Source organism: Manis pentadactyla, chromosome 8 (genome assembly GCF_030020395.1).
Source record: "Manis pentadactyla isolate mManPen7 chromosome 8, mManPen7.hap1, whole genome shotgun sequence".
In the NCBI taxonomy this organism is placed as follows: Eukaryota; Metazoa; Chordata; class Mammalia; order Pholidota; family Manidae; genus Manis; species Manis pentadactyla.
In genome coordinates this window covers 75,114,712-75,141,700 of record NC_080026.1, presented here as the reverse complement: position 1 = coordinate 75,141,700, position 26,989 = coordinate 75,114,712, and the positions used below count along the sequence as shown (strand labels likewise).

General features: G+C 35.0%; 1 protein-coding gene across 3 annotated transcripts in view; it reads right to left on the bottom strand.

Moving 5' to 3' along the window:
- PRKG1 (protein kinase cGMP-dependent 1) overlaps positions 1 to 26,989 on the bottom strand; it is a 1,239,474-nt gene that overhangs the window by 113,382 nt on the left and 1,099,103 nt on the right. For all 3 annotated transcript variants that reach the window (XM_036924011.2, XM_036924010.2, XM_036924012.2), the window contains one exon: positions 717 to 791. In XM_036924011.2, the coding sequence (XP_036779906.1) occupies positions 717 to 791 (75 nt within the window). The remainder of the gene's footprint in view (positions 1 to 716; positions 792 to 26,989) is intronic.

Below are 26,989 nucleotides of genomic sequence, written 5' to 3'. Positions count from 1 at the left end.
TGTATGACATAAAATACTAAATTTTCTTCACTTAAATTATTTCATTATGGAGAAAAGGAGATTATATAGATTAAAAACACTTTTTAAAAACCTGAAAATTTTGCAGAATAAGTCAATGTCAAATTACTTGCAAACTTTGTCAAAAAAATTAAAACTTTGTTTTAAAGCAAATTATTCCAGTAAATAAAATTACATTGTGTTATACTATAATGATCATTAATGGCATATATACCATCTCATACCATTCTGTCATATCATCTCATATATACTATCTCATATATTTTAGTGTCATCAAATTTCAATGTAAAGCAGAATAGTTTTGCATGGGGAAATAATTCCAGCATCATTATTTTTCATACAATTTCACAAACTACTATGAAAGAAAACCACCATTCATTCAGAAGGTATTTTTAGTGGGAGAAATAATGTGTTTACATTCAATTACTTATATTGGATTTTAAACGAACCATTTCCCCTTGTTGAAATGATCTTCCTCACAAAACTAAGATTTCATGTTAAAGGAGAGATGTACTTGTGAAAAAATCACAAGATGTAATAATTACCTTAAATAGTTTGCTTTTTTTCCCTCTTAATGTAATGAGTTTCTGTGAGAGTGTTTGACTTTATTAACTCCAACAAAATAGTTTATAGTATTTTTAATTCAAAATCAGTTCTTTAAAATCAAGTTTAAGGCCAAAGACAGTCATGTCACTTACTTTGCTTTGGCTTCTGCATCCTCATATGCTTTATTAGAAACATCATCCAGTCCTCCAATCAAATGCTTGAAAGAGCTGTCAGAGGAAAAACACAGTGATTAGGAAAAATCCTCTACAAAGTCATAAAAACGACAATCTGGTCAATGATATATTGAGACAATCTGAAAGGATCTAAATAAAATTGAATTCAAACACTTAATACAGATACATTATTAAGAGACGTATCAGACAATGACATAAACTCTGAGCGCAGGGACTTCTTTGATCTTATTCACCTTTATAGTTCCTATCACCTAGAACTGTATCTGGCAAAAGCAGATATTCAAAAAAGTGGGTGGAATAGTAAAAACAAAGTGATATACATTGCAATGTTAATGAGTCAATTATAATAGTGAAATAACAAGAACTACTAATTATGGAATGACTACCATATGCACTATTCTCTTAATTATCATAAATACATATTAATTTCAATCCTCAAACAAACTGTAAAAGATAAGCATTATTATTTCCACTTAACAAAATAATGTACTAATCTTCAAAGGCAAAACAAATATGCAGGAGATAGAAAAATAACAGGAGAGAAAAATGAACTCATTTTGGGGGAATGAAGAAACTGACTTTAGCGTGAACCTAAAGAGTAGTGCAACTACTTAAACCCAATCTATTCAGTATCCTAGATGTACCTTGGTACATTCAATATTGAATGTACTGAGAACTGTGTTCAGCCTTACTTTACACAGTGAAGTCTCATCTATTATATATCTATAATATATTATAGTCAGCATGAAATGAATACACACACACAACACTCTAGAATCAAAAATTATTGAATTCAACCAGATACAATATTTCTTATGTGCACATTTTGGCAACCACAAAACTAGACTCAATGAGGGAACAAAAGGGAAGTCTGTATTCAGAAGACTGAGTATTCACTTAATAATCAGAGCCCTTATTTACATGGGGCTTATATGCGAGACATTGGTGTGTGGGCTTATATGGAGTAACAAATACTTTAATAGTTACAGTGATCTTGTAAGTTAGCATTATCTCCATTTTATAGATAAAGATACTAAAGCATGAGAGGTTAAGAAACTGACCTTAAGTCATACAGCCAGGAAGTGTGAAGGTAGATATGGAAGGAGGCAGTAATTCACACACCATTTTAAGAGTCCTTCACACCCTCAAAACCTATGCTGTGGCTCCAATCCAAATCACTGTGCCTTAAAGATAACTATCAAATCACTGGTAATATCTGATATGTGGAGGGAGAATTTTAAAGTGCTGTAAGAAACAACATTTTAATTTTAAACCACTATATCTTAACACATGTAAATGGATTTGTGTCAAAATATGCATGGTCAGATCCTGAAACATATAGGAAGCTTGATTTAAATTTAAGTGTTGCTCAATCACTTTCATACTTTATTTTTTGAAAACCTATAAACAGGATCTTATTCTACTTGAGGCTGGGATGGAGCAGCTATTATGTCAGGCCCTTGGATAATGATCTCATCGGGGAGGACAGGGTAACTAGAATGCTGGGCTAAATACACTAAGTATTTCTAATGTAAAAAGAGACCAAAAGAAAATGACTAGACAGAAGGTCAGGGAATCAAGAAACATATTCTAGAGTGTTAAGTTTTCTGTAATGAATTGTATTAATGAACATCAAATGAATGAAAGCTCAATGAATACTGCAATAGGCAACAGTCCTTATCAAATTTTCAAAAATATACAATGATAAAATAAATGATAAATATAATCTCCATGGTTGGGAAAATGTTCAAATATGATTTTTCCCCATTGTTTTCATGAATTTTGTTACTTTCCCCTAGAATGCCTTGGTCATTACTTAGAGAAAGTCTGCGTCTGGAGAAATTCCCTAAGATAGACAGACGGGCTTACATTGTATAGTCAAGTACAATATTTCTTTATTATGGAAAAAAAGGTGGTAATATTTGACTGGATTTTTGTTTTTATAGATAACATGAAATTTAAGCACAGAGAATTTAAATTACTTGTCCAAGATTATTGCAATTTAGCTGCACATCCCAGTTTATAATCCATACACCCTAATACCCACTCCTGTGCTTTATAAAACTTATTTTTAATACAATATCCAAAAAATTGTGAAAAGGCATTGATAGAGAAGAACCAAAGAATACAATTTCAAATACATTGTTATATTAAGTGATGGTGTTCTTAGACATTTAAAATTTATAGTAGCTTTGAGGGTTCAAATAGTTAAATGATAATTCCTGTTTTCCTCCCTAGTAACTATTTGAGCTAAAGACATCTTAAGCAGGATAGTATATTATCAAAAAATTAAAGTATAAGCTGATGAAAAATTTGATAAGGATAAAGACTTTTTAACTTAAGAAAATCTATTCATCCTACTAAGCTTGGTTAAAACTATGCAAATCACTTTTCCAAGATACAGTTTGAAATTTCTATTAGCGAAGCATACAAATGGAAAAGCATACATCAGATGAAGCTATAAAGAGCTTTAAAAGTAGAAACTATCTAATCACAACAATTAGTTTAAAAGTAAGTTGAACCAGATTGGAGAAAAGTCACATTTTAGACCTGGTGACAAGCTGTTTATATCCATTTTTGTTAAATCATAGTCATGTCCAATGACAAGCATCATGCTTAAAAAGACTGAACAGAACTATTTGAAGTATGAGTTTTTTATATGTGTTAAGTTTTCCTGATTTAAAATATGAATTTTCTATGTGGTGCTAATGACCTAGTATTTATTACTTTTTTTACTACTAGATAAAAAATAAAGGAAACAATACATACTTACAAAAGACATCTATCTTGATATGACAGAAAATTATTTTTGAAATAAATTCCTCTAATTAAGAATACCCTTTTCATTTAAAACGTAATTGACTTTATGGTTTGGAAAAATTTTAAACAGAAAAAAATTAAGAAATCACTTATAATCTCCTAACCATAAATAACTAATGGGACATGTTTATGTACCTCTTTTTACTCTTTTTTCCTGCATAGCTTTACTGTTGCTTTAGAGTTATAATCATAAAGTAGCTTATGATTTAATATCTTGATTTTAACTTAACATTATAGCATAAATACATACTCTTATTTTTAAAAAATCCATAAGCAAAATTTTCACAGCCAAACAGGTCATTCATTACATGTATATACATTGCAGAATATCAACTTATTATTTCTGCACACACAGACACCAGTATACATACACACTCATGTGTATATAAAAGGTGAAGGAGATAGTAGGGCAACTATGTATAAAAATATTTATATTTATGTTCTTGACTATGGTTAAACATTTGCAATTTCTTTTCAAAATAAAGTATCCAAAATCTTGGCTTTGGAATTGGAACCATATGTCCTTTGTAAATAATCTTCATTTAGAAAGCAATCTTGTCTAAATAACATTTTTCCAAAAATGAAACAAATACACCCTGCTAATATTCTAAGTCTCCTCAAATGTGATAAGTTAACCATTATACCTAACTACAAGAAAATGCAGAACTTTCAAACAATGTTATTAAGTTCCAAATGACTGTCTCTGTTCATGCATTTCTGCACTGATCAATGAATAATTTTAGATCTTGATAAGCATAACTGATGGAATTATAGTATTTATCTCTCCTGGCACAAGTATGAGCTAATTAGTGTTTCCTTTTTCCCTCACAGATACTCTGCAGAAACACCTGCTGTCCGTGTGGAACCTCATCAAATAGGCATTTGGGGAAGTATTTTTACAGCTATCAGATGTATTTTGAAATATTTACTCAGGCCCTATGACATTTCTTGACTACTAAGGAGAAGGCTTCTTATTCTATTCAGAAAGGGATTGTAATGAAATGCTTTGGAAACTTTAACTGAATGAGCAGAAACCATAAAATATTATCAGTTATAACAAATACGGCAGACAAGGAAAATCATTAAATTCTCTTTTATAAAAAAATCTCACAGTTCATGCATTAGTTACACTTTAGCACTGTAAAATAAGAGAGTCCATTTCACAAATACTCTAGACATAATTTCAGAATGAATGAAAAAGATATTAATGTGTAAAAGACTTTAATTTTGGGCACTTCATTAGTAAACCTTATTGCACGTATACTGAGAGGCACATTCCTGTTACTTTTCTTGGGAAATGAAATACAATTTTAACAAGTCTTGACATGAATTTTTTAAGGGTGGTAGATAAAATGTTATTAGTTGAGAACAAAGAACAAAAAACATAAAGGGGAGCAAATGGGAAATCCCTTTTATGTTTAATGCTGGTAGTTCAAACATACTTGTAAAGGAGGGGTGAGAAAAAGGAAGGAAGGAGAGAAAAAAGGATGGAAGGAAGAAGGAGGGGAGGGAGGAAGGAAACAAAGGAAAAGAGGGAGTGAGGAGAAATGAGCTTTTCACATCAATAGACATTTTCCTCAAGGGATATCAGTTAAATGGCTGTTTCTCATTCTAGGAAATTAGTCTGTTTTAGATCATTATAGTGACAGTAACTCAGCGGGTAATAATTTCAGTTATTAAGATGCTTTCATTATTAAGCCAAAACATCCTTCTGAAGGGAGTTGATTACTCAGTGGTATGTCTAAAAAGTGTGTAATTTTGTTCTTCAGTTGTGATATGATGAGTCTTCATCTAGAGAGAAACAGGCTATTATATTATTAGAAAGTCCGTCCAAATGCATTATCATAGTGCGAAAAAAGAATTTATATTTTAGTTTACAGTTTACTAAGCACTTTTTATATTAAAAAACTATGTATGTATTCAATAATATATATTAGTTAATTTAGTCCTCATGATCTCCTATTCTCTATTTTATTATAGGCTTAGGAATCTTCTATAAAAATATTTAAAATAGAATCTTTTCAAATTCAAAATAGGGTGGGAGAAAATCTCAAAATTTATGAGTTTTCTTGATTACGTCCTTAAATAAGATGGTAATCAATTCTTAACAGTTAAAGATTTTAAGCCAAAGTGAGTCCAAGTAAAATCTTAAACCAGAAACCACTGCAAATACTTCTATAGTGCTAAGTAGTGTTTGTCAAACATTATCTCAACTCTTGACAAAGCTCTCTTAATTTGACAAGTGCATATGATTATAGCCCATTAGCCTTTCTTATCCTGAATATGGGTCAAATCCTTTTAAAATATATTTATTGAAAGAAAATCAAAATTTAGTGTCCAAAATTAGTTGACACACTTGTTTTTGAGCTAAGTCCAAGATTTTAGAAGTATCCTCCATTATTTTGGTACTTATATTTAAAAATCAACTCTCTTTGTGGCTTCATGTGTTTGTTTTAAGTTCATTTGTTTGATTGTTTTATTTATAAATAGCAGTCACAATTGCCAGTAGCTTATACTATCAAGTACCATATGAACATAAGTTTCTTTAAAGGGAAAATGAGGCCCAAATACAATAAAACCAACCAACATCCATATCATTTCAATTATCCATCCATCCACTCATCCATCCTTCCCTCCATACATTCACCCAGACACACATGTATTTATGTAATCCTACTCTCCATAAAGAATGACTCAAGCTACTGTGAGTTATGCAAAGAGAATAAGATACACTGTTGCAAAATTTATATAGCCTTATATAAGATAAGAAACAAAAAACTATAATACAAGGTGAGCAATGAAGAGTGGTTAATTGCTTATCAGAAGGCTCTATTGTGTACAGAAGAATGTCATCTACTCAAAATCATATGATACTAATTTTAGAGAAAGCAATGACACTTTTATGAGCAAATCATTTTCTTATTAGTGTATATTTAATCTACACGTAAGTTTATATTCAAGAGAAAATTACACTTACCAAGGTGTTAGAAATTTGTTTGCTTTCCCTTGTAACAATAACCCATAATCCCTCATCCATCACGGGGATTACTAAGAAAAACTTATTACAAATAACACATTTAATTTAAACAAACATTTCCTGATTATAATTACATGCTTTAAAATAATCAATGTTTTTATATAATGATCCAAATTGGCCTTTGACCAAATCAAAAGTTAAGAGCTGATTTCAGAACTCTCCCATTTCATTTACCATGATTTCTTTTCTGAATTGTCTCTTTTTTATTTTTATTTTTTATTTTGTTATTGTTAATGTACAATTACTTGAACAACATTATGGTTACTAGACTATCCCTATTACCAAATCCCCCCAACATACCCCATTACAGTCACTGTCTATCAGTGTAGTAAGATGCTATAGAATCATTACTTGTCTACTCTGTATATACAACCCTCCCTGTGACCCCCCCCTACATTATGTGTGCTAATTGTAATGCCCTTTTTTCCCCCTTATCCCTCCCTTCCCACCCATCCTCCCCAGTCCCTTTCCCTTTGGTAACTGTTAGTCCATTCTTGGGTTCTGTGAGTCTGCTGCTATTTTGTTCCTTCAGTTTTTGCTTTGTTGTTATACTCCACAGATGAGGGAAATCATTTGGTACTTGTCTTTCTCTGCCTGGCTTATTTCACTGAGCATAATACCCTCTAGCTCCATCCATGTTGTTGCAAATGGTAGGATCTGTTTTTTTCTTATGGCTGAATAGTATTCCATTGTGTATGTGTACCACATCTTTATCCATTCATCTACTTATGGACACTTAGGTTGCTTCCATTTCTTGGCTAGTGTACATTTACTGTGACTTTTGAGAAACAAAAATCCATATAGTGTTAACCATCTTTTCATGTCTGATATGTTTATACAGTTAGTCTTCTTCAGGACAGCCTTGATGAATTGACTAGACTTATTATATTACTCAAACGGCATGGTCTAATTATGATTCTAGGCACAATATGTTGAAATTTTGTCAGGCACTAAAAAAACTCCACAAAATAAAAGATTACTTATTATTCCACAGCCCAGAGCTCAATACTGATATTTTGGCATGTATTCTTTTAGACATTTTTCACTGTTATTTCAAAGTTGGAGCCATATTGTTTTAGTACTTATTTGGCTCTAGGTTATGTTTGTCATTATACAGTCACCAACTTAATGGTTAAATGAAGGGAAAAAAATACAGTGTAGGACATTTTTAAGTGTGTAGAAACATCCTCTATGGATTGACTCAATCTCTCAGTCTTATTTATTTGCTTATCTAATAAATTTACTGTTGAAGTATTTGCAATAGTTTCTGGCTTAAAGTTTTATTTCAGACTTTTTTTGACTTTCAATCTCTGATAAGAATGATACATCTTAATGTAATAAGGGAAAAAGTAGATTTTTAGAAGACATATTTTGAGATTTTTCTCCCTAATGCCAATTTGAATTTGTTAATATTCTATCTTAAATCATTATATACCAGATTCCTGTATATAATCTACCTTTACCTAAGCATGACTGCACTCAGGAATCTTTGGTAGACTAGTTCTATTCAAAGTGTGATTGGTAAACTGTTATTGGTCTGTGAAGGGATAAGTAGAGAAGTTTAGGAATTTTTATAGCAATCTGACATTGCTAAACCATCCAAGAGCAATATCAGGTGGACTCGTATTTTTGAACAGGGTATAATATATGTACTGAAAAATAACTGTTATGTTATTTTTTAAACTCCAGAGGTAATAAACATTTGGTACAAACTGCATACAAGTCATGCACAAGAGGGTAATTTGAATGTGGGATGTTAGTTACCTAATTGTAACCCAAAGTGTACAAAATCCAGAATCTACTTCTTTTATTGAAAGATAGTTTAAATGTAACAATAACTTTACTGGTCAAATTGATAGAACTGGCTATTAATGAAGGATTAATGAAAATAGAACATCTCATGTCCTTTAAAAAAAAATACAATGAATATCCTGCATTTGTTGAAACTGTTTTAAAAATCACTTCATCCATTTCTGACAAGACACCTCTTTAAGACTGATTTCTCCACACTGAGTGTATTAAACAAAACACAAAACGGTTTAGGTATACATTATTTTCTGCAGATAGCATTTCCATCAGTCCAACCTAGATCAGAAAAGTTAGCAAGCAAGAAACAGGCACATTTAGTACATTAAGGATGGGACTTGGCATACACATTGTTCTTTAAAAGTCTCCCTACTGCAGTTAGGACAGAGAATTGCTCTTTCACCTATAAATGTTAGTTTTGTTAGGACTGTAAAATAAGAAAATAAGTACAACAGCCATTATTCTCTTTCTTATTGCTTGTGAAAACACTTTCAATGACAGTGATATCACTTTTGGTGATTTTTTTCATTTCATCAACTGTTTGTCTTGATATTTTCATTGAAATATAATTTTATCTATGTTCAATCAAGAAAATTTTTAAGTGGCCATTTATTTTTTTATGCCTTTTTCATTTTTTTCTAGCTGTCCATTTGTATTTGATTTTGCAAGAGCATCTATCTGTGATGGATTGGAAATTAAAACAAAACACAACTGGCCCTGAGAACAGATCCTTCGAGAAGCACTGTCCTAGCATGAGCACATCTGTCTCCCACCCTCTCTTATATGCCCAACCTGAACTTCATCTGATACCTTGTGCTTGCCTTTTCAGAGCACTCACTGCACAGTTCTGGAATTGGTAGTTTTTTGGTCAATCTTCCTCACTAGATACTGAACTCCTTGATGGCCAGGTTTTTCTGACTATGTCTCCCTCATGTTAGCAAAGTACCAGAGCACAATACACTCAATAAATGCTTATTGAAGAAATGCATGAAGGAGTTTTCATTGCCTTCTATAAAAGCTAAAGGCCTCCAGTCCAGGAATTTAATCACCCTATATTTAATGTAGTTTTTTTCTGAAATAAAGAAATAACATTAAACTCTGTATGTCTTTTCAGAGGGAAGTTCAAGGAACAAATGGCATATTAAAGAACTTATAATTAGAAATAATAAATGCTAATATACTAACAACTGTAATATATTTATTAAAAAGTATAGTTATAGATATAATAGACTGCATGGCAGCATAAAAGATAAAATCATTGAATATACCAAATTTGTCTATATTTGTCTAAGATTTCTGCCATATATAGGTAGTAAAGAAAGTCAAACAAACACATAATCTGGGTATCTTCTGGTTTACTCCAGCTAATGTGGACAGAAGCCTGGGAAATGGGGGTGGGGGAAGGGCTTCCCTGGGTAATGAAGCCCTTTCTCCAATAGGCCCAGGGTCTCAGCTTTATCTACCCTATTGTGCATGGTGGTAATAACCTGGGAGAGCTGAGGTCTTCAGAGCATCCATTAGCCTCTACATGGTAAGCTTTTCCAGAAGAGAACACCTGTCTTATTCTTTCAAGGAGTTATTGTAGAGCAGGGGTCAGCAAACTTCTGCCTGTGGTCCAAATCTGACCCACTGCCTGTAAAGTTTTACTGGAACATAACCACATTCATTCTATTATATATTATCTATAGCTGCTTTTACATATAATAGCAGAGTTGACTAGTTGTAACAGAGACAGTATGACCTGCAAAGCTGAAAATATTTATATATCTGGCTCTTTATAGAAAAACTTTGCAGATCCTTATTCTCGATTGTTCTCTTCCCTTATCTTGCCACCCCACACATAATCCAACACTAAATCCTTTAATTCTATACCCTCAATATGCTGAAATGAATCCCCCTTTATTCCGTTTTGGTCCCGGCCACCATTCGCTCTCTTGGGAATTACTGTAATTGCTTCTTCCTTTCCTTTCATGCTTGTCCTTCCACAATGGACAGGGCAATCTTTTAAAAACACAAATCAGATCATGTCACTGCTCTGTGACCTCTCTGATTTCTCTTACCATTTTCCTTTTGACCTTAGAATGCATCAAGTTTGCATCTGACTCAGGATATTTGTCCTCTGCCTGCAACATTCTTTCTTTAGTTCTTTGCCTGGCTTTTTCTCAGTGCTGTTCTGGTCTCAGCTCTATGGCAACAGGTCTTCTCTGACCAACCACAAAGTAGCCTTTAACCCAAACCATTACGGCTGTTACTCTCTGTCACTTCTCACCCATTTTACTTTCATCTCAACACATAATACTTACTAAAAGCTACTGTGTTTAAATATCTGTTGTCTTTCCCACTCTAGAATTTAAGTTTCATGGGATCTAGTCTTTCTTATTCATCAGCACTTCTTTAGGAACTAGAATATTGCCTGGTGTATAATAGAAATTTGAAATTAATTAATGGACAGATGGATGGACTCATTAATTCATTTGCTCATTCATTCATTCATTGTGTGACACAAGGAGAAGATCGACAAACACTAAAGTTTTTGGAAGCAAAGTTTTATTTAAAATTCAGGGTATGAGTTGAAAATCCTGTATGCCTGTATGTTCTTTGAACATCCATCTATATAAATGATTAACTTTTAGGAAAAAGGTTTAGTTAAAATGAACTCCTTATCTAAATTTGGGGTCCTAATGAAGACATACACTGGTATAAATATGGGTGAAGTTGTTTGAAACCTTTAGCAATTTATCAGTGAATTATATATAGGACATTAAATGGGGGTAATTATTTTAGACTATAATTGAATTTATATCCATGAATCCCAACTGCAATTAAAGTGAAATAAAGGATTTAAAAATGGAGCACAACTTTCATTTTCAATTAAAAACAAGAGAAATTAGATTTAAATCTCACGTGATAATTTGGCCTTTTAGGCAAGAGAGGAAAATATGCTTGTAATTACAGATCACCCTAACATGCCAAATGCAAAAGTTCCCTCAAGAAAAAAACATCCAAACTATACGTAAATCAGATAGTTCATGCAGTGGACAGATTTCTTGTTGACCAATTATTTTACATGAGTGTTGAAAACTCTACCTGACTAGATCAACTATATACTAACAAGAGGAGACATTATGCATTTTCTTTCTACCACTGATTTTCTGAGCCAAAATACCACTATTTTTGACTTGAAAGCCAAAGATAATTTTCACATATATTCAATAATGTTTAAATTAACCCATTTCCCCAATGGAACCAAAATATCAATAGTAAAGTATTTAATTTTTTTATAATGTATCAGATTCTCAATTCTAAGACCATATTAATTTCTCAATAAGAATACACAAACAAATGTTCAATTTGTTTCCCCAGATTTCCTCTTGTCAAAGCAGAATCTATGGCAATAATAGATATTTAATCTTTCAAATATTTTTCAAGCTTATCTATTCAGAAATTATTTATAATTTACAAATTCATATAACTGACAAAAATTCTTATCAAAGTTGTCCAAAAAATAAATAGGTCACATTTATTAAAATCAATAGCTGATACATTTTATGTAGATGTATAAATTATATCAGATATTAAGTAAAACAATGTACTCTTTTGTAACTGATTATTTAAATACTGCCTTTTGAAAACTGATTAAGGAAATTGTCATGGAAACAAAATACTATGAAAATCACTGATTTATTTTAGTAAATTGAAAATGATATGCTAAGATGACATAAGTCTATCTCAAAATATCTTTTTAGTATCTTATGTTTTTTCATACCCTGAAACTTCTTGAAACAAAGTCAATTTTAGGCCCATTTTTACAAAAATCAGTTTTTTACCTGACTTTATTTTTCTATTCTCAATATTTTATAAGAAAAACTCATTAGAAGCTAAGAGATAAATATATCCATCAATGTCATAAATTAATGCTTGTAGAATCTAGTAATAACAGAAACTTCAAGCAAAACATGAAACAATACCTAGTATGTGTTATGAATTATACAAACTATTTCATATGAATTTTCCCTGTTTCACAGATAGAGTAATTGAGGCTAAGGTAATTAAGTAACTTACCCCAAGTTATACGGCTAGTAAGTGCCTACATTGGGACTGAATAGAGAAAACCTGACTTTATTAATCATAATTCCAATCATGACACACATGATCTTTATTTCCCAATACGGAAGCCAAAGCCAGTTGATTAATAGCTGGGGCAAAGATTTGGTATCAAGTATTTGCTCTCTCTCATCTCCTTCCTTCAGGGTCAATCCTATTCTTTAGGAAAAATACTTTTTATTTGAACAGATCATCTATTTTTTTCTATTGCATTCCTATTTGTATTTTTGTATTTGTCAGCTAGGTCTGCCATAACAAAATACTAGAGATTATGGATTTCTGTGAACAATAGACATCTATTTTTTTTACAATTCTGGAGGCTGGGAGTCCAGTCAAGTTGCCAGCAGGATTAATTTGTGGTGACAACTTTCTTCCTAACTCACTGACTGCACCTTCTGTGTCCTCACATAGCCTTTTCTCTGTGTTGTACACCCTCTTGATTATAAGGACACAAGTCATTTTGGGTTAGGGCTCTACCTTTATGACCTCATTTAATGATGACTACCTTGTGAAGGCCCCATCTCCATATAGTCACACTGGAGATAGGGTTTCAACATACAGACTGTGGGGATATAATTCAGTTCATAACAGAACATTTCATGAAGAAATATCAATGGAAATTTAGAAGGTACCACAAATGTATCTGAGCTATTTAAGGACATTTTCATTTATAATTTTTGAGCAGTTCATAAGAAGTTAAATTCTTAGTTTCTATTTTTTTCCTCCAGACTTAAAGCATGACACATTTTCATATTTCTCTCAGAGGAAGTACCACAACTCCTTTCTAAAGCAAATTCCCTCTTTGTTAGTCCTGATCACATACTCTTTCATCTTTTTCCTCTAGCTTCTTGCTCCAGCAATGATAATATTTCTTATTGCTTCAGTCTCCCTTTCCTTCTGTTTCAGTCTATAAAGAGGATAGTCTCTCCAATTCTAAAACCAAAAGTTATCCTTTGTGAATGAAAAACCAGTTTGAATAAACTGCATTTGCTATCTGTCATCCTCATTTTCTATTTAATTCTCCAACAACTGCCATATGACATTCTATTCCCACTTTTCTTTCACTCATTACAATGTTTCCCTCAGACTTACCACTAATTTGCTGTTAACCCATTGGTCTCTTTGCAGGTCCCGTTCTCAGTGACCTGAGATCCAGGCCCTGCTGGCCATCTTCTCTAGTTGCAGCCATGTGTCAGAAATTTGGGGCCTTGCACTGAACTCCTCCAAGCCTTTTCCTGATGTTCCACTTCCCTGATTCCCCTCTTTTCCTCCATCCTACTTTGCACCATGTTTCACACACACACTTCTTCCTCTGCTATCTCTGAAAGGCAAGCAGTTATCCAAATTGTGTCCTTTGCCCTCTTTTTCTGCTCAACTGATTGACTTACTTTCCTAAAATGCTTATTGTCTATGACATCTTCAGTCATGTTTTCCACCTGTGTAATCTCATTAAAACCTCACAACAACTCTATGAAGTAAATACAATTATCCTCACTCAATACTATTTATAGAGCATGCATCCTTAAACCGTGACTTCTCACCTAGTGTAGAACTTCTGCCATGCTGTAAAAGCAAAACCTCTTATCAGCTCTGGAACAGTACCACAGCTATTCCCTAGCTGTTTAACTGGACAGCTTAGTCAAAATGCTTTATAACTACTAGGAATCACTGTGAAGTTTATGTGGGCCGTATTTTATTTTGTATCTGTCTGTGTACCCTCTCCCCACCTCTGAGGATTCAGAAAAGCAATGGAGGGAATGACAGCTAATGATGCAGATCCCACTGTACTGCAATAGGACTGGCATTATATAGCAAAAACCAACTACTGTACAATTCTTGGGGTTAACCATCTTTCGTTAAATGGAGTTTTAATTTACATGAAGCTTTGCTAATTTTAAGTGTCAAGCATTTTGTATATAAAGTATTTATATTAAAAAAGCAGGTTTCTACAACTTAGTACTACTGATATTTTGGATCCAATAATTGTTTGTTGTATGGCCTGTCCTGTGCATTACAAAATATTTAGCAGTTTCCTCCACCTTGCCTTCTAGAAGCCCTTAGAATATCCAACTGTGACAACTAAAAAATGAAAATGTCTCCAGACATTTAGTGTCTCCTGGTTGAGAACAAGAAACAAGAGAAAAGATTTAAAGAGATTATATAACTTGGCTGAGGCCACAGAGCTATAAAATGGTAGATCTGAGATGTGATCGCAGGTAGTCTGATTTTTCTAGACACTAATTATTATATAATATGCTAATTACACTTTTCTTTAAGTACTCCAGAAAATATAATTTACTCCTAAGACTTTAGTTAAGATCCTCAGGCCACTGACTTTCAAATCTGTGTCCTTCTCTCCTTAACGTCTCCAGATCCACACTGCTTCATTTTGCTCACTGCCATATGCATATCGTACCAGCACATCAAGCGAAGTTTATCCATAGCTGCATTAACCCTCTTCCATCAAGACTTGCTTCTAAGTTCCCTGTCTCCCTTAAAGGCATTACCATTTAACGAGTAATGTGGCTGGAAATCTTGGTGTTATGTAATGATTCTTCACTTTCACCCAAAACATCAAGTCTATCTTTGTAGTCTCTCCCGACTTGGTTCTTTGTCATTTCTACTTCCACTGCCCTATTTGGGCTATTGTCACTCTTCCTCACCTCAGAAACACCTCACTTGGTGTCTCTGCCTCCATCTTTCTCACTGTACTCTTTTAAAAAGATCCTACTAATAGAATCTAGCCTGCCAGTTAACACTCATTTTCTTGGTATAAAGTCAACAGTTTAAAGAGGGTACAATACACAGATCACAGTCAGATATCCCTGGAGTTCTAATCCTGCTGTGTGTCTCTGAAAAAGTCACTGAGGCTCTCTGATCCATAGTTTCCTTTTCTGGATTTTTTTAAATGTCATCTTTTCCCACAGGGCTATTGTGAGGATTAAAGATATTTAAAGAGATTAAAGATAAAGATTTAAGATACTGTGAGGATGAAAGAGCATTGAAACAAAGGCATCATATCAGGATGCTCAGAAGATTCATACCTTAACTTCTCTCAACTCTTTCCCTCTTCACCACTTTCCACTATCTGTATCATCTATAAATCATAGCCTTCTCACATCATAAGTTTTGGTCCATCTTTTTATTAGTCACTTGGATAATTTCCATTTTATCCTTCCTTTTCAGGCATCTTGTTAGCCTTTATAATTTACTTCTGACATTTCAGAAAAAGGTTATTTGAGCTCTTTTCTGCTGTCTCAGCTCTCTGAAGTCTTTTAAATGTGTTTGCTCTTCTCTAGGAAGAAGCAATTGCAAAAGAGTACATGATCTTCCAAGTTTTAGTTGTAAATAACTAAGCTCCACTTATCAGTTACAAGAGATGAATAAAGTTTAACTCCTCTAGGATGGTGATGCATTACATGCCCTGGGCTTATTTGTCCCATCATGTCTTTTAAGATTGTTTCATCCAAAAAGTGCAGCTGGTTAGGATACAGTACAACAGATGTTTTCATACATTTTCACTGGGGAGTTAACTGTGTGATGCTTCTAGACAACAATTTAAAAATATGTGTATTCTTTGAACCAGTAATTCTACTACTGTGTAGCTCCTCAAGGAAATAGTTCTAAAAAGGGATATAAGTATATTCAAAGAATTCTTTACAAAATTAAAATTAAAATGAGCTTACAGGCCAAAGCCCATTTAAGAAATGAAGGAGACAAGGAGATTCAAATTAATGCTCATGAGATGTTTTTATCAACATGGCAAATTATTAGTAAGGTAATGTGATATAACAGGCTTTCAAAACAGAGAGAATTAGATTCAAATACTATTTCTTTATTTTCAAGCCACATATGATACATGATACTTCAGCTACTTTAGATCCCAGTTCACCTTTAAAATGAAGGAGAAGAAATATTATCTGTATGTTTGCTGTGAAAGAAATTATGTATGCCTGTATGTATGTATATATCTATCATCAGTCTATTCATCTCCACCAATTTTCTGACTGGCATTTGTGTTCAGTAAATGACAGTGTAAATTTGTCTATTTATTTACAACTGCGTGTGTGTGTATGTTTGTATGTATGTATTTATGCTGTCCTGTTAAGTGGACAAAGTAGGAAAAGAACTTGGGTAGTGTGATCTCACTATTTAAGGAAATACACTAAAATATTAACAGTAGTTACCCTTGAATGGCAGGATTATATTTTTCTTTTTCTGTACTTTCCAATTTTCTCAGTGAAAAAAAGTTATTATGTTTATAATCACCTGATATTGGCTATATAAAAATGTATAAACAAAACAAAGAAGAGAAAAAAAGTCAACCCTTTGAGAACAATGCAACATAAAGTTCTCACTTGACCAAGTGTATTTCTTATGTAGATAAAAATGTATTATCTCCAGTTCAGCTGGAATGACATAATCCTTATCAACTACAAATCATGATTTGACTTTGCTAGTCTGATTTCTATTTTAATGGTAGTTCAATTACATGATTACACTACAATTGGCACATAATATGACCATTATACTTCCTCCAAACTAGTAAATTCTGAAAGGTCCTCATTTCTACATAAAGCTTAGTTTGAGAATAAGATTTCACTATTATTGAAGCTGATGCTAATCCAATTCATTTGTCTATGTTATGAGTTTCAAAATGAGTACCAACTGCTAGACATATTGAAAAGAAAAGGAAAGTCTTAGATCTTTATGACCCAGCTGGGACTGCAATAACTATCTCACCAGGGAAGTGTGCCTTACTAGAGAAGGAAAACCGCTTAACTTACCAAAATAGCTGTGTGCATATCTAAAGCAGAGTTTGTCAACTTCCAAACTTAGTGATGGTACTGCTGATTTTTAAAGGGATTGTTAAGCTGTTGTCAGAAACTGATCCCTGCATCATCCCCTTCCTGATTTACCTCTAGAACACTAAGCTTTATAATCCCCTCTCCTAATAGTAGCTGAAACAACATACAGAAGACTTTTTAAAGAGAATTTCAAAGATGAGATTTCAAATATTACCTTTTTAATTTACAAAATTAAGATTGACTGTTCAGATTTCGGAGCTGAAAGTTTTCACTGATTTTCTTGTTCATTCATACAACTGGTTTATGAGTTCCAAAGACATTGCTGACTCTGAATAACAGCTTTAAAAACACCAAGTGAGGGGTAAAAAAATGCAAGCCTCAGAAATACAGAGCCATTTTAAGCACTTATGGGGAAAATGAATAATTTATTCATTGATGTAAAACAAAATCATTGTAATTAACAAAATCAAAGCTGTGATTGTAATATTTTTAAAACTGATTAACTATAAGCTCCAACAGCAATTTCCATTTATTGTCTAATTTTCAGAAAGAAAAAACTCATTTCTCACTGCCAATGGACTTCTCATCTGGAAATCTTAATGTCACTTAGGCAGTTTAATCTCATGTATACATGACTGAATCACTCAGTCACTTCCATCTCAACCTGCTTTATCTCCCATGCTCCCAATCTGTTATACACATCATCAAGTCTCTCAAGACAGAAGCACTTCTCCCTTACCTCCTGCTTTTAATCATTCCCTCAAATCTGCTTTAGAGTAGGACTCAAACTCTTAAGTAAACCCTTAGGGCTTTTGTAACAGTTTCCTAACGGTCTCCCTGCTTAAATTTCTCCCCATTGGAATCAATCTTCCATCGCCTTCCTTCAAAAATAAATACAAACGGCAGTGGCAACAGCCTCCTGTTGGTTCCTGCTTTCCCAGAGGATAGAATCCATATTCATACCCAGTTTGAGATATTAGAGGATTTCTTTATTAATCTGTCCCCATATCTTCTTTCCGATCGTATCTCCCAGCACTCCATCTGTCTAATTGACTATTCCTTTCTTTGACTTTGAAATCCTGTGTTCTTGCCATAGTCCATTACTACTCCAGTTTCCTTGTCTTTGCATATGCTCTTCCTTCATCAGGAGCCCCGTTCAACCTCCCTTCCCTGCTTATAAGGTTCCTCCTCAAACTTGAAGACTTGACTTAGAGAGCACTATGCCCAGCAAGTTGTCTGGGAGCTCCAAGCAGGACGTAATCTTCCATCCTGGCTCATTCAACGGGCTGACTCTCTACTGACCAGACAGACCTACACCAATACAGTGTTACTCAGTCATTCATTCATTCCCATCACAGGCAGTGAGTACTTACCATACTTCCTGTCACTGTATTTACTATACGGACTGAGGATGCAACAGTGCAAAAAATAAACATGGTTTCTCTCCTCCTTAAGTTTGTGGTTCATGAGTCAAAACAGATAAACAAGTGTTGTAAATGTATGACATAGCAAATAGAGGATGGTACGGAGGAAAACAATAGGGGAACCCACTATATTATGGAAGGTCAAGGAAGGCATTGAGCAAAGGTCCCATGTATTTTTGATAAAATAACTTAATTGAGGGAACAAAATTGTCATTTTGTGGGAAAAGTGGACGAGAACACGGTGTCTGTCAGGCTCCCTCACCCAGGATCTCCGGAGAGGCACCACTCAGTACTATGTGTTCTTGCTTGTACTGAGCATGACAGTAAACACATGCTCCCTGGCACTGCGCTGGCTTTGCTCCCGAGCCCCATGAGGAGGCTGCCTGCAAAGCTTTGCTGTTGCTTTTGCGCCCCATATAAGGGCACATTCAGTGTCCAGCTGTGCCTCGGTTATACTTTGGTTTGTCCAGATTGCAGTTCATCCTCCCAGGTGTGAATCACTTGCACTGCACATTTTAATTCAGTGATTCCAACCATTTAGCCAGGATGGTGGGGATTTGATGAAGTGAAGTCAGTATCCATTTGGAACTCAAAAGATTTTACCCACTAATCTTTTGTCTTAGAAGTAGCAAAATTCACTTTGGATTTAATTTAGTGAAAATATTTTAGTTCAACTCAAAAGTCATTAATTTCTTATTTTTCAAGTATAATTTTCAAAATAGTATCATTGTATTATCTTCTCATTTCATGATCCTAAGCTTCTTGAAGTCAACCGTCTCTTTTTACGCATTTCTACTTATTACAGCCTAACATACAGTGGATGCTCACCATGTGCTTACTGAATTAATAAGTGCATGCGTTTTCTATATTGGTGATGGATATCCTAATGTGATTCAGGTGAAAAGCACTGAAACAGAGAACTGTGTTGTAATCCCATCCCCAACACTAAAGAGCTTATTTAAACACTCCATATTCCTTCCAGGACTCACCTTTCTCATTTCTGTACTATAGAATTTGTAAGAGGGGTTTTTCAAAACCTCATTAAATTCTAAAATTCAATATAACAAATGCATTATAATACAGAATGCAAGTGCAGTATCCATGTTGATTAATTCTTATTATTAAACAGTGTGATTTTAGTGCACCTGACACCATGAGCCTCAATTTCTTCGTTAGTAACATAAAGCTGATCTATAAAAAGGATTAGCAAACTCTAGCCCTTGGGCCAAATAGCAGAGTTAAGCTTTTGTGACAGAGACTGTATAGCCGAAAAGCTGAAAACATTTATTATCTTGTCCTATATATATATAAAAAAAGTTTGTTTAACCCTGGTCCAAAGGTCTCTCCTGCTTCTCCTTAAATCTCTGCTATGACTTTCTGGTTAATCCAGTTATGATCGAAATTGTTTTAACAATGCTTTTTATAATAAAAAGTACAGTAAATTTTGATTAATGGCTCACCAACATATTAATGACATTGGACTTCTTTTATTTTGTACAGAGTCCAAAGGTTACCAAAGAGTACTCTTAAAACCTCTGTGAGTTTGTGGCTTAAGAGATTAGAACTGGAAATGATCCATCCAACAGAGATAGAAATAAGTAATATAAATATTTGCCTTTGAATTCCTCAAATACCAGATGTCTGAGTGACTGACATATGGCGGGCAACCGGTAAATTCTAGTTGGTGGAAGCAGCAAGAGATGGGGCTTCTCAAAATTTTCCTATCAGCGATACTATATATCACTTCTGTAAAGTCTTGGAGGAGCGGGTCTACTACTTCAAAAGCATAGGATAGACAGAAGTGCTGCATAGCTGTCCCACCCACTTCTCATGACTTTAAACCACCATACTCCTTTCCTTGTGAAAATGTGCTCATTCTGTAGTTAGACTGTTTGCTCAGGACATGCTTTAATTCAACTCATGTCATTAACTTGAACCAATATAATGTCTTTCTTCTAAAACTTCTGGATTTTATCTATTCTGCTTAAGAAATATCTTTTAGTAAAGCACACCAATCAATAACAGCTCCATAAAACAGACAAACCCAAATGGTCACACTGACACAATGCTAGTAAGGCAAGTTTGTTTTCTTGTGATCACCCTGCCAATGTCCTCATATCAGTCGAATTTCATTCTGGAAAATGAAACAAAATAAACTCCTCTTAGGCTGAGGAAAGGCTTAGGCTGTGAAGTATTTTGTCACCTCATCAGTTAACTGATATGACTACAGGCAATATGGCACATGGGGTGTCCATAATCCTATTGTGTGGACATGGAATGACAAGCTACATGAAGACAGGGACACAGGTGATGCAGGTGGGACAAATACTCCTGGGTTCATGGGCCTTCATGAGTCTGACCTGGTTGGTGAGGTTAAAATGGGGCCTGGAAGGTTCTGCTGTCCCTACATCCTTCTGCTACTGTCCTTCCCCTCTCCTTTCATGGCACCTGACATTCTAAATTTTTGGACTTTCATGATTTATCCATCTTCAAAACGCAAATAACTCTTACAAAGAACCATCTTAATCTCTGATTAGCTATTACCAAAATTGATGCAAGGCCCAAAACGAAGTCTGGGAGTATACAGGAGTGGAATGGAGACATGCAGGGATCAAAAGCAAACAGCTGCATGGGGGCAGGGGTGTCAGGAGGAAAGGTAGTGCCGCAGAAAAACCCAGTGATGAGCACAAGGGGCCTGGGGAGAAAGGGTGTCAGAGAGGGGAAGGCAAGTAGATAGATGGCATCAAGAGTACCAGCCCTGGACTTCAAATCAGTGTTCTTTATGTATTTGCTTCATTAAGAGACAGACAGAGCACAGCATGGAGGAAGATCAGGACCAGACCACCAGGGACAGTACTCAACTCTCTGACGTTTAAGTCAGGGGTCAGCAAACCATGATTCACAGGCCAGATTCAGCCCATTGTCTGTTTGTGTGGCAGAGCCATTGGCTACGAATAATTTCTACAATTTTAAGTGGTGAGAATAAAAGACTCTCAAGAGATGAACAATACGTCTCAACATGTGAAAATAATATGAAATGAAAATTTCAGTGTCCACAGAGAAAGCTTTTCTGGAGCACAGCCATGCTCATTCACTTATGCGCTCACGTCAGTTGCTCTGCCCTGCACTGCAGAGCTGTAGTTGCCACAGAGATCCTTCAGCACACAAAGCATGGAAGAGTTACTTTCTGGCCATTTACAGAAAAAGGTTTCTGACCTCTCATTTAAGTCATGTAGCTCTGGCTTCACGCTTGTATGCTCTACTCAGAAAAAGCTCAGAGCTGAACACACGAATAGCCCCAGCAAAAGCAGATGGAGGAAGGCATAAGCCCACCACAAACAGGGAGGCTGGGAGGAAATCTGGGTAGAGGCCAGGCCCAGAGGCCCTAGCTTTGGAGGCTGATGCCAGAATGGCTAAGGAGCTACAAACCAGTACCAGAAAGAGGCTACATGTCAGGACAGGGTGACTAGAAAGATGTGAGGTTTGGCTACCGGCACAGATAAGGAGACAAAAATTTTATTATAGGCACAGATTTGTCTCCAATGGAGCTGGTCCTAGATGCTCAGTTTTCAACGCTATATTGAATTTGCGTCTTGTTCATCTCAGTAGTTCAAAAGCCTGAGACTGGAAGCAGGCATTCATTATTACGTTTCTTAATGAATAAATGTCATGATTTCCTAGTCTGGCCCAAATCCAAGTTTTCATACCTAGGCTTCAGTTTGGGTTTTGAGAAATTCAGTTTACCAATTCTGGTGACTTTTTCTCTATGTCCAGTTCTTCTTGGTAACCTATTGAGCAGCCTTAGACTTATGAGTTGCTTCTCAATCACCAGCCTATTGGCTAGAGTCTTGCTCCTCTTTTAAATACACGGTATGAATATACCCATTAAACATGAGGCAACTATAACTCTAAGAAGTTAAAAACTTGAGCCAAAGTCACATAGGCTTTCCTGATTAATAGGCAATTTCCAAGACTGCCATTTGCAATGCCCTATTATCTAATATTTGACATTCCCTTCTAATCTCATTTTTATGCCCCAGCACACTGCCCTTCCTTCTGGGCTAATTCTTCATGTCCATCCCACAGAGTTTATCTCAATGACACAACTGGCTCCAAAATATGATTAAACATCACAAGAGTCACTGATGAAAAAATCAGCCATATGTAGTTTGTATATCATTTTAGTGACCTCTGGGTTCCATGCAAAGCCTCAGGAATCACCTGGAATGATTTGGAAGGAAAGAAGGCTGCATCTTGGAGGTTATATTGCAAATCAAGAGAAGAGTTAAGATTCTAACTTAGATCTTAATTTCCTGGGGAAAATATGTACTTCTTTAACATTTACTGGTAGTTATATTATACCTTTAATTGATTGATTATCTCAAAATGTCAAAAAATAATCTTACATGAACTTCTAGCTTCATCAATAACTTCTTATGCCAATGAAGAAGTGGCCATTGAATTACTCATAATGGAACATAATAACATACTTTCATATTAATTTCTTTTCATGGATTCTAAAACAAGAGGTGCTAAAAACATCAAGTTGTTTTATATATCCAAAAATCTTTTTAATGGAAATAGATTATTCTGTTAGACTAATATTCTTTTTTAATCAATTTTCACGAACTTGCAATCTCTGCATCTAGTTACTAAGAAAATGATTAACCTGCAGGAAACCAATCCTCAGAGGATATTTCTTGAGGAAGCCATATATCTGTTTATCATTTACTAGTTCACCAATGAACACTTTTTTAAAAAAATTATGACATGCATGATTAGTTACAATAATGTTCATTTGCTCTCCCACTGGAATGATAAAGCATAGTCACTGGCTTATGTAACATGGTACCTCGCTTGTAAATTTGGGAAAGAAGCTCCTTTTGTTGACAGTTGTAATGTCTGCCATCTGTTTGCACACGATGAAGCCCTGGTGCTCCCCTAATTGGCCATAAATTAGGTACCAGCAGCAGGCTTCTGACAGGATGCTTCAGTTACAGTTTGACTTTTTTTTTTTTAGCTGTGAATTCAATATTTGTGGAAATCCCACTTTCTTTCCTAAGAGCATAGACATGCACTTCTTGAGTCCTACACTCAAGCTGTCTTCTCTATATTTATGTTTAAAGCTAGACCTAAGTGTCCCTCTGTATATCATCCCTGAAGATAAACTAATGTTGATTTGAGAAAAAAACTGCTAAATTCAAGGGATTCCTTTTCCTTCTGTAAGAAGAGGAAGGGCATATTATTGAGTCCTTACTACATGCTTTGTGCTGTGCATGGATATTTACAGAAGTTAAATTGTTTGATCTTCAAACTAATTTTGTAATTTAGGTAATATTATCCCATTTTGCTAATAGGCCAACTGAGACTTAGAATTTAAGTAACTTGTCCATATTCTCATAAGATGATGCAGTCGGGATTCATGTACTAAGCATTATTGACAAAGACCATTATTGACAAAGTTCCCCACTGCACACTATACAAAATAAGGTTTAAAAAAAGAGAGAAAATTAGGATGAGGGCAAAATTAGGATGTGTGTGTATGTGATCCACCTTAATTCCTCATGTTTTCAGCAAACTAAACAGAAGCTGAACTAGATGATCCACAAAATCCCATCCAGTTTGTTTCTCTGATTACATGAATCTGGGTTTGCCATTTACCATAAAACCTTACCAAGTTATTACATTTCTATGGACTTTAGTCCTGTTCTGTAAAAATCCTATCTGCCTTCTAGGTAGGATCTCATATGTGTGGAAATTCAAAAAATTATAAAGGACTAGGGGGGACATAAACTGACATGATCACCCATTTACCCCCCATCAGTGGGAAAGCCCTCAGCCCTACTCTAGGTCCTTCCCTCACCAAGTTCCCATAATTTTCCCTATCTACATCTCCCCAAATTTTCTTCCTCTCCTCTTTTTTTGCTATTTTCAGAAAACAAAATGAAACCCAAGAATACAAAAATCAAACAAACAAAAATCTAACAACAAAAAACTGCATATGTGTGCCAAGCAACCTGTCCTTATTTGCCCACAGTTTTCTCCCCTGTGGCCCCCATTTCCACTGAACACCCCCTTATGTGTTTCATTTGCTCCACCTTCCTGGCTGCTTGTGTATCCCCATTGTAAGGGAATTCTCCAACACCTCAGTGATGCCCCCTCTCTCTTTCTTTCCCTCTCCACTCTTTAGCCAGATTTCATGAGAGAAATGCTTTCATCTCAGTGCACTCACTTTCTCAGTACCCACTCACTCTGTCATCTAGATTCCATTCTTTCCCCTTACTTTAACACTGTATTCTCCCAGGTTACTAAACCCGTTGCCTTTTTCTCTACCCATATGCCCCTTGGCTTCTTACTTGCATTTAACACTGCTGATTATTCTTTTCCTCCTGAAATCTTCTTTTGGTTTCTGAGGTTTCCTAACCTGCTCTGATTGCTACTATTGCAGTTTTAGTCTCTGGTTTTTCTTCCCTGCCTCACTCTTAAATGTAAGAATTTTTCTAATTTCTAAGCTTGATACTTTTATTTTCTCTGTTTTTTCACACACTTCCATCCAGTCTCATGGTTTTAGATGTTAACTCAATGTAAGCAATGTTTAAGTTAATTTTAAGTTAACTCTCATAAGACTTCTTGTCCTACATTTTCTCCCTCCTGCAGGGCATCTATTCTATTTTTTTTTTTTTTGGATTTAAGTTTTTTTTTAAATTTTATTTTGGTATCATTAATCTACAATTACATGAAGGACATTATGTTTACTAGGCTCCCCCATCACCAAGTCCCCCCCACATCCCCGTTCACAGTCACTGTCCATCAACATAGTAAGATGCTGTAAAATCACTACTTGTCTTCTCTGTGTTGCACAGCACTGCCCGTGCCCCCCCACCACACTATACATGCTAATCGTAATGCCCCCTTTCTTTTTTTTCCCACCCTTATCCCTCCCTTCACACCCGTCCTCCCCAGTCCCTTTCCCTTTGGTAACTACTAGTCCTTTCTTGGGTTCTGCGCTTCTGCTGCTGTTTTGTTCCTTCAGTTTTCTTTTGTTCTTATACTCCACAGATGAGTGAAATCATTTGGTACTTGTCTTTCTCCGCCTGGCTTATTTCACTGAGCATAATACCCTCTAGCTCCATCCATGTTGTTGCAAATGGTAGGATTTGTTTTCTTCTTATGGCTGAATAATATTCCATTGTGTATATGTACCACTTCTTCTTTATCCATTCATCTACTGATGGACATTTAGGTTGCTTCCATATCTTGGCTATTGTAAATAGTGCAGCGATAAACATAGGGGTGCATCTGTCTTTTTCAAACTGGAGTGCTGCATTCTTGTGGTAAATTCCTAGAAGTGGAATTCCTGGGTCGAATTGTATTTCTATTTTGAGCATTTTGAGGAACGTCCATACTGCTTTCCACAATGGTTGAACTAATTCACATTCCCACCAGCAGTGTAGGAGGGTTCCCCTTTCTCCACAACCTCGCCAACATTTGTTGTTGTTTGCCTTTTGGATGGTAGCCATCCTTACTGGTGTGAGATGATATCTCATTGTGGTTTTAATTTGCATTTCTCTGATGACAAGCGATGTGGAGCATCTTTTCATGTGTCTGTTGGCCATCTGAATTTCTTCTTTGGAGAAGTGTCTGTTCAGCTCCTCTGCCCATTTTTTAATTGGGTTATTTGCTTTTTGTTTGTTGAGGTGTGTGAGCTCTTTATATATTTTGGATGTCAACCCTTTATTGGATCTGTCATTTATGAATATATTCTCCCATACTGTAGGATACCTTTTTGTTCTATTGATGGTGTCCTTTGCTGTACAGAAGCTTTTCAGCTTGATATAGTCCCATTTGCTCATTTTTTGCATTTGTTTCCCTTGCCCGGGGAGATATGTTCAAGAAGAGGTCACTCATATTTATGTCTAAGAGATTTTTGCCTATGTTTTTTTCTAAGAGTTTTATGGTTTCATGACTTACATTCAAGTCTTTGATCCATTTCGAATTTACTTTTGTGTATGGGGTTAGACAGTGATCCAGTTTCATTCTCTTACATGTAGCTGTCCAGTTTTGCCAGCACCATCTGTTGAAGAGACTGTCGTTTCCCCATTGTATGTCCATGGCTCCTTTATCGAATATTAATTGACCATATATGTTTGGGTTAATGTCTGGAGTCTGTAATCTGGTCCACTGGTCTATGGCTCTGTTCTTGTGCCAGTACCAAATTGTCTTGATTACTGT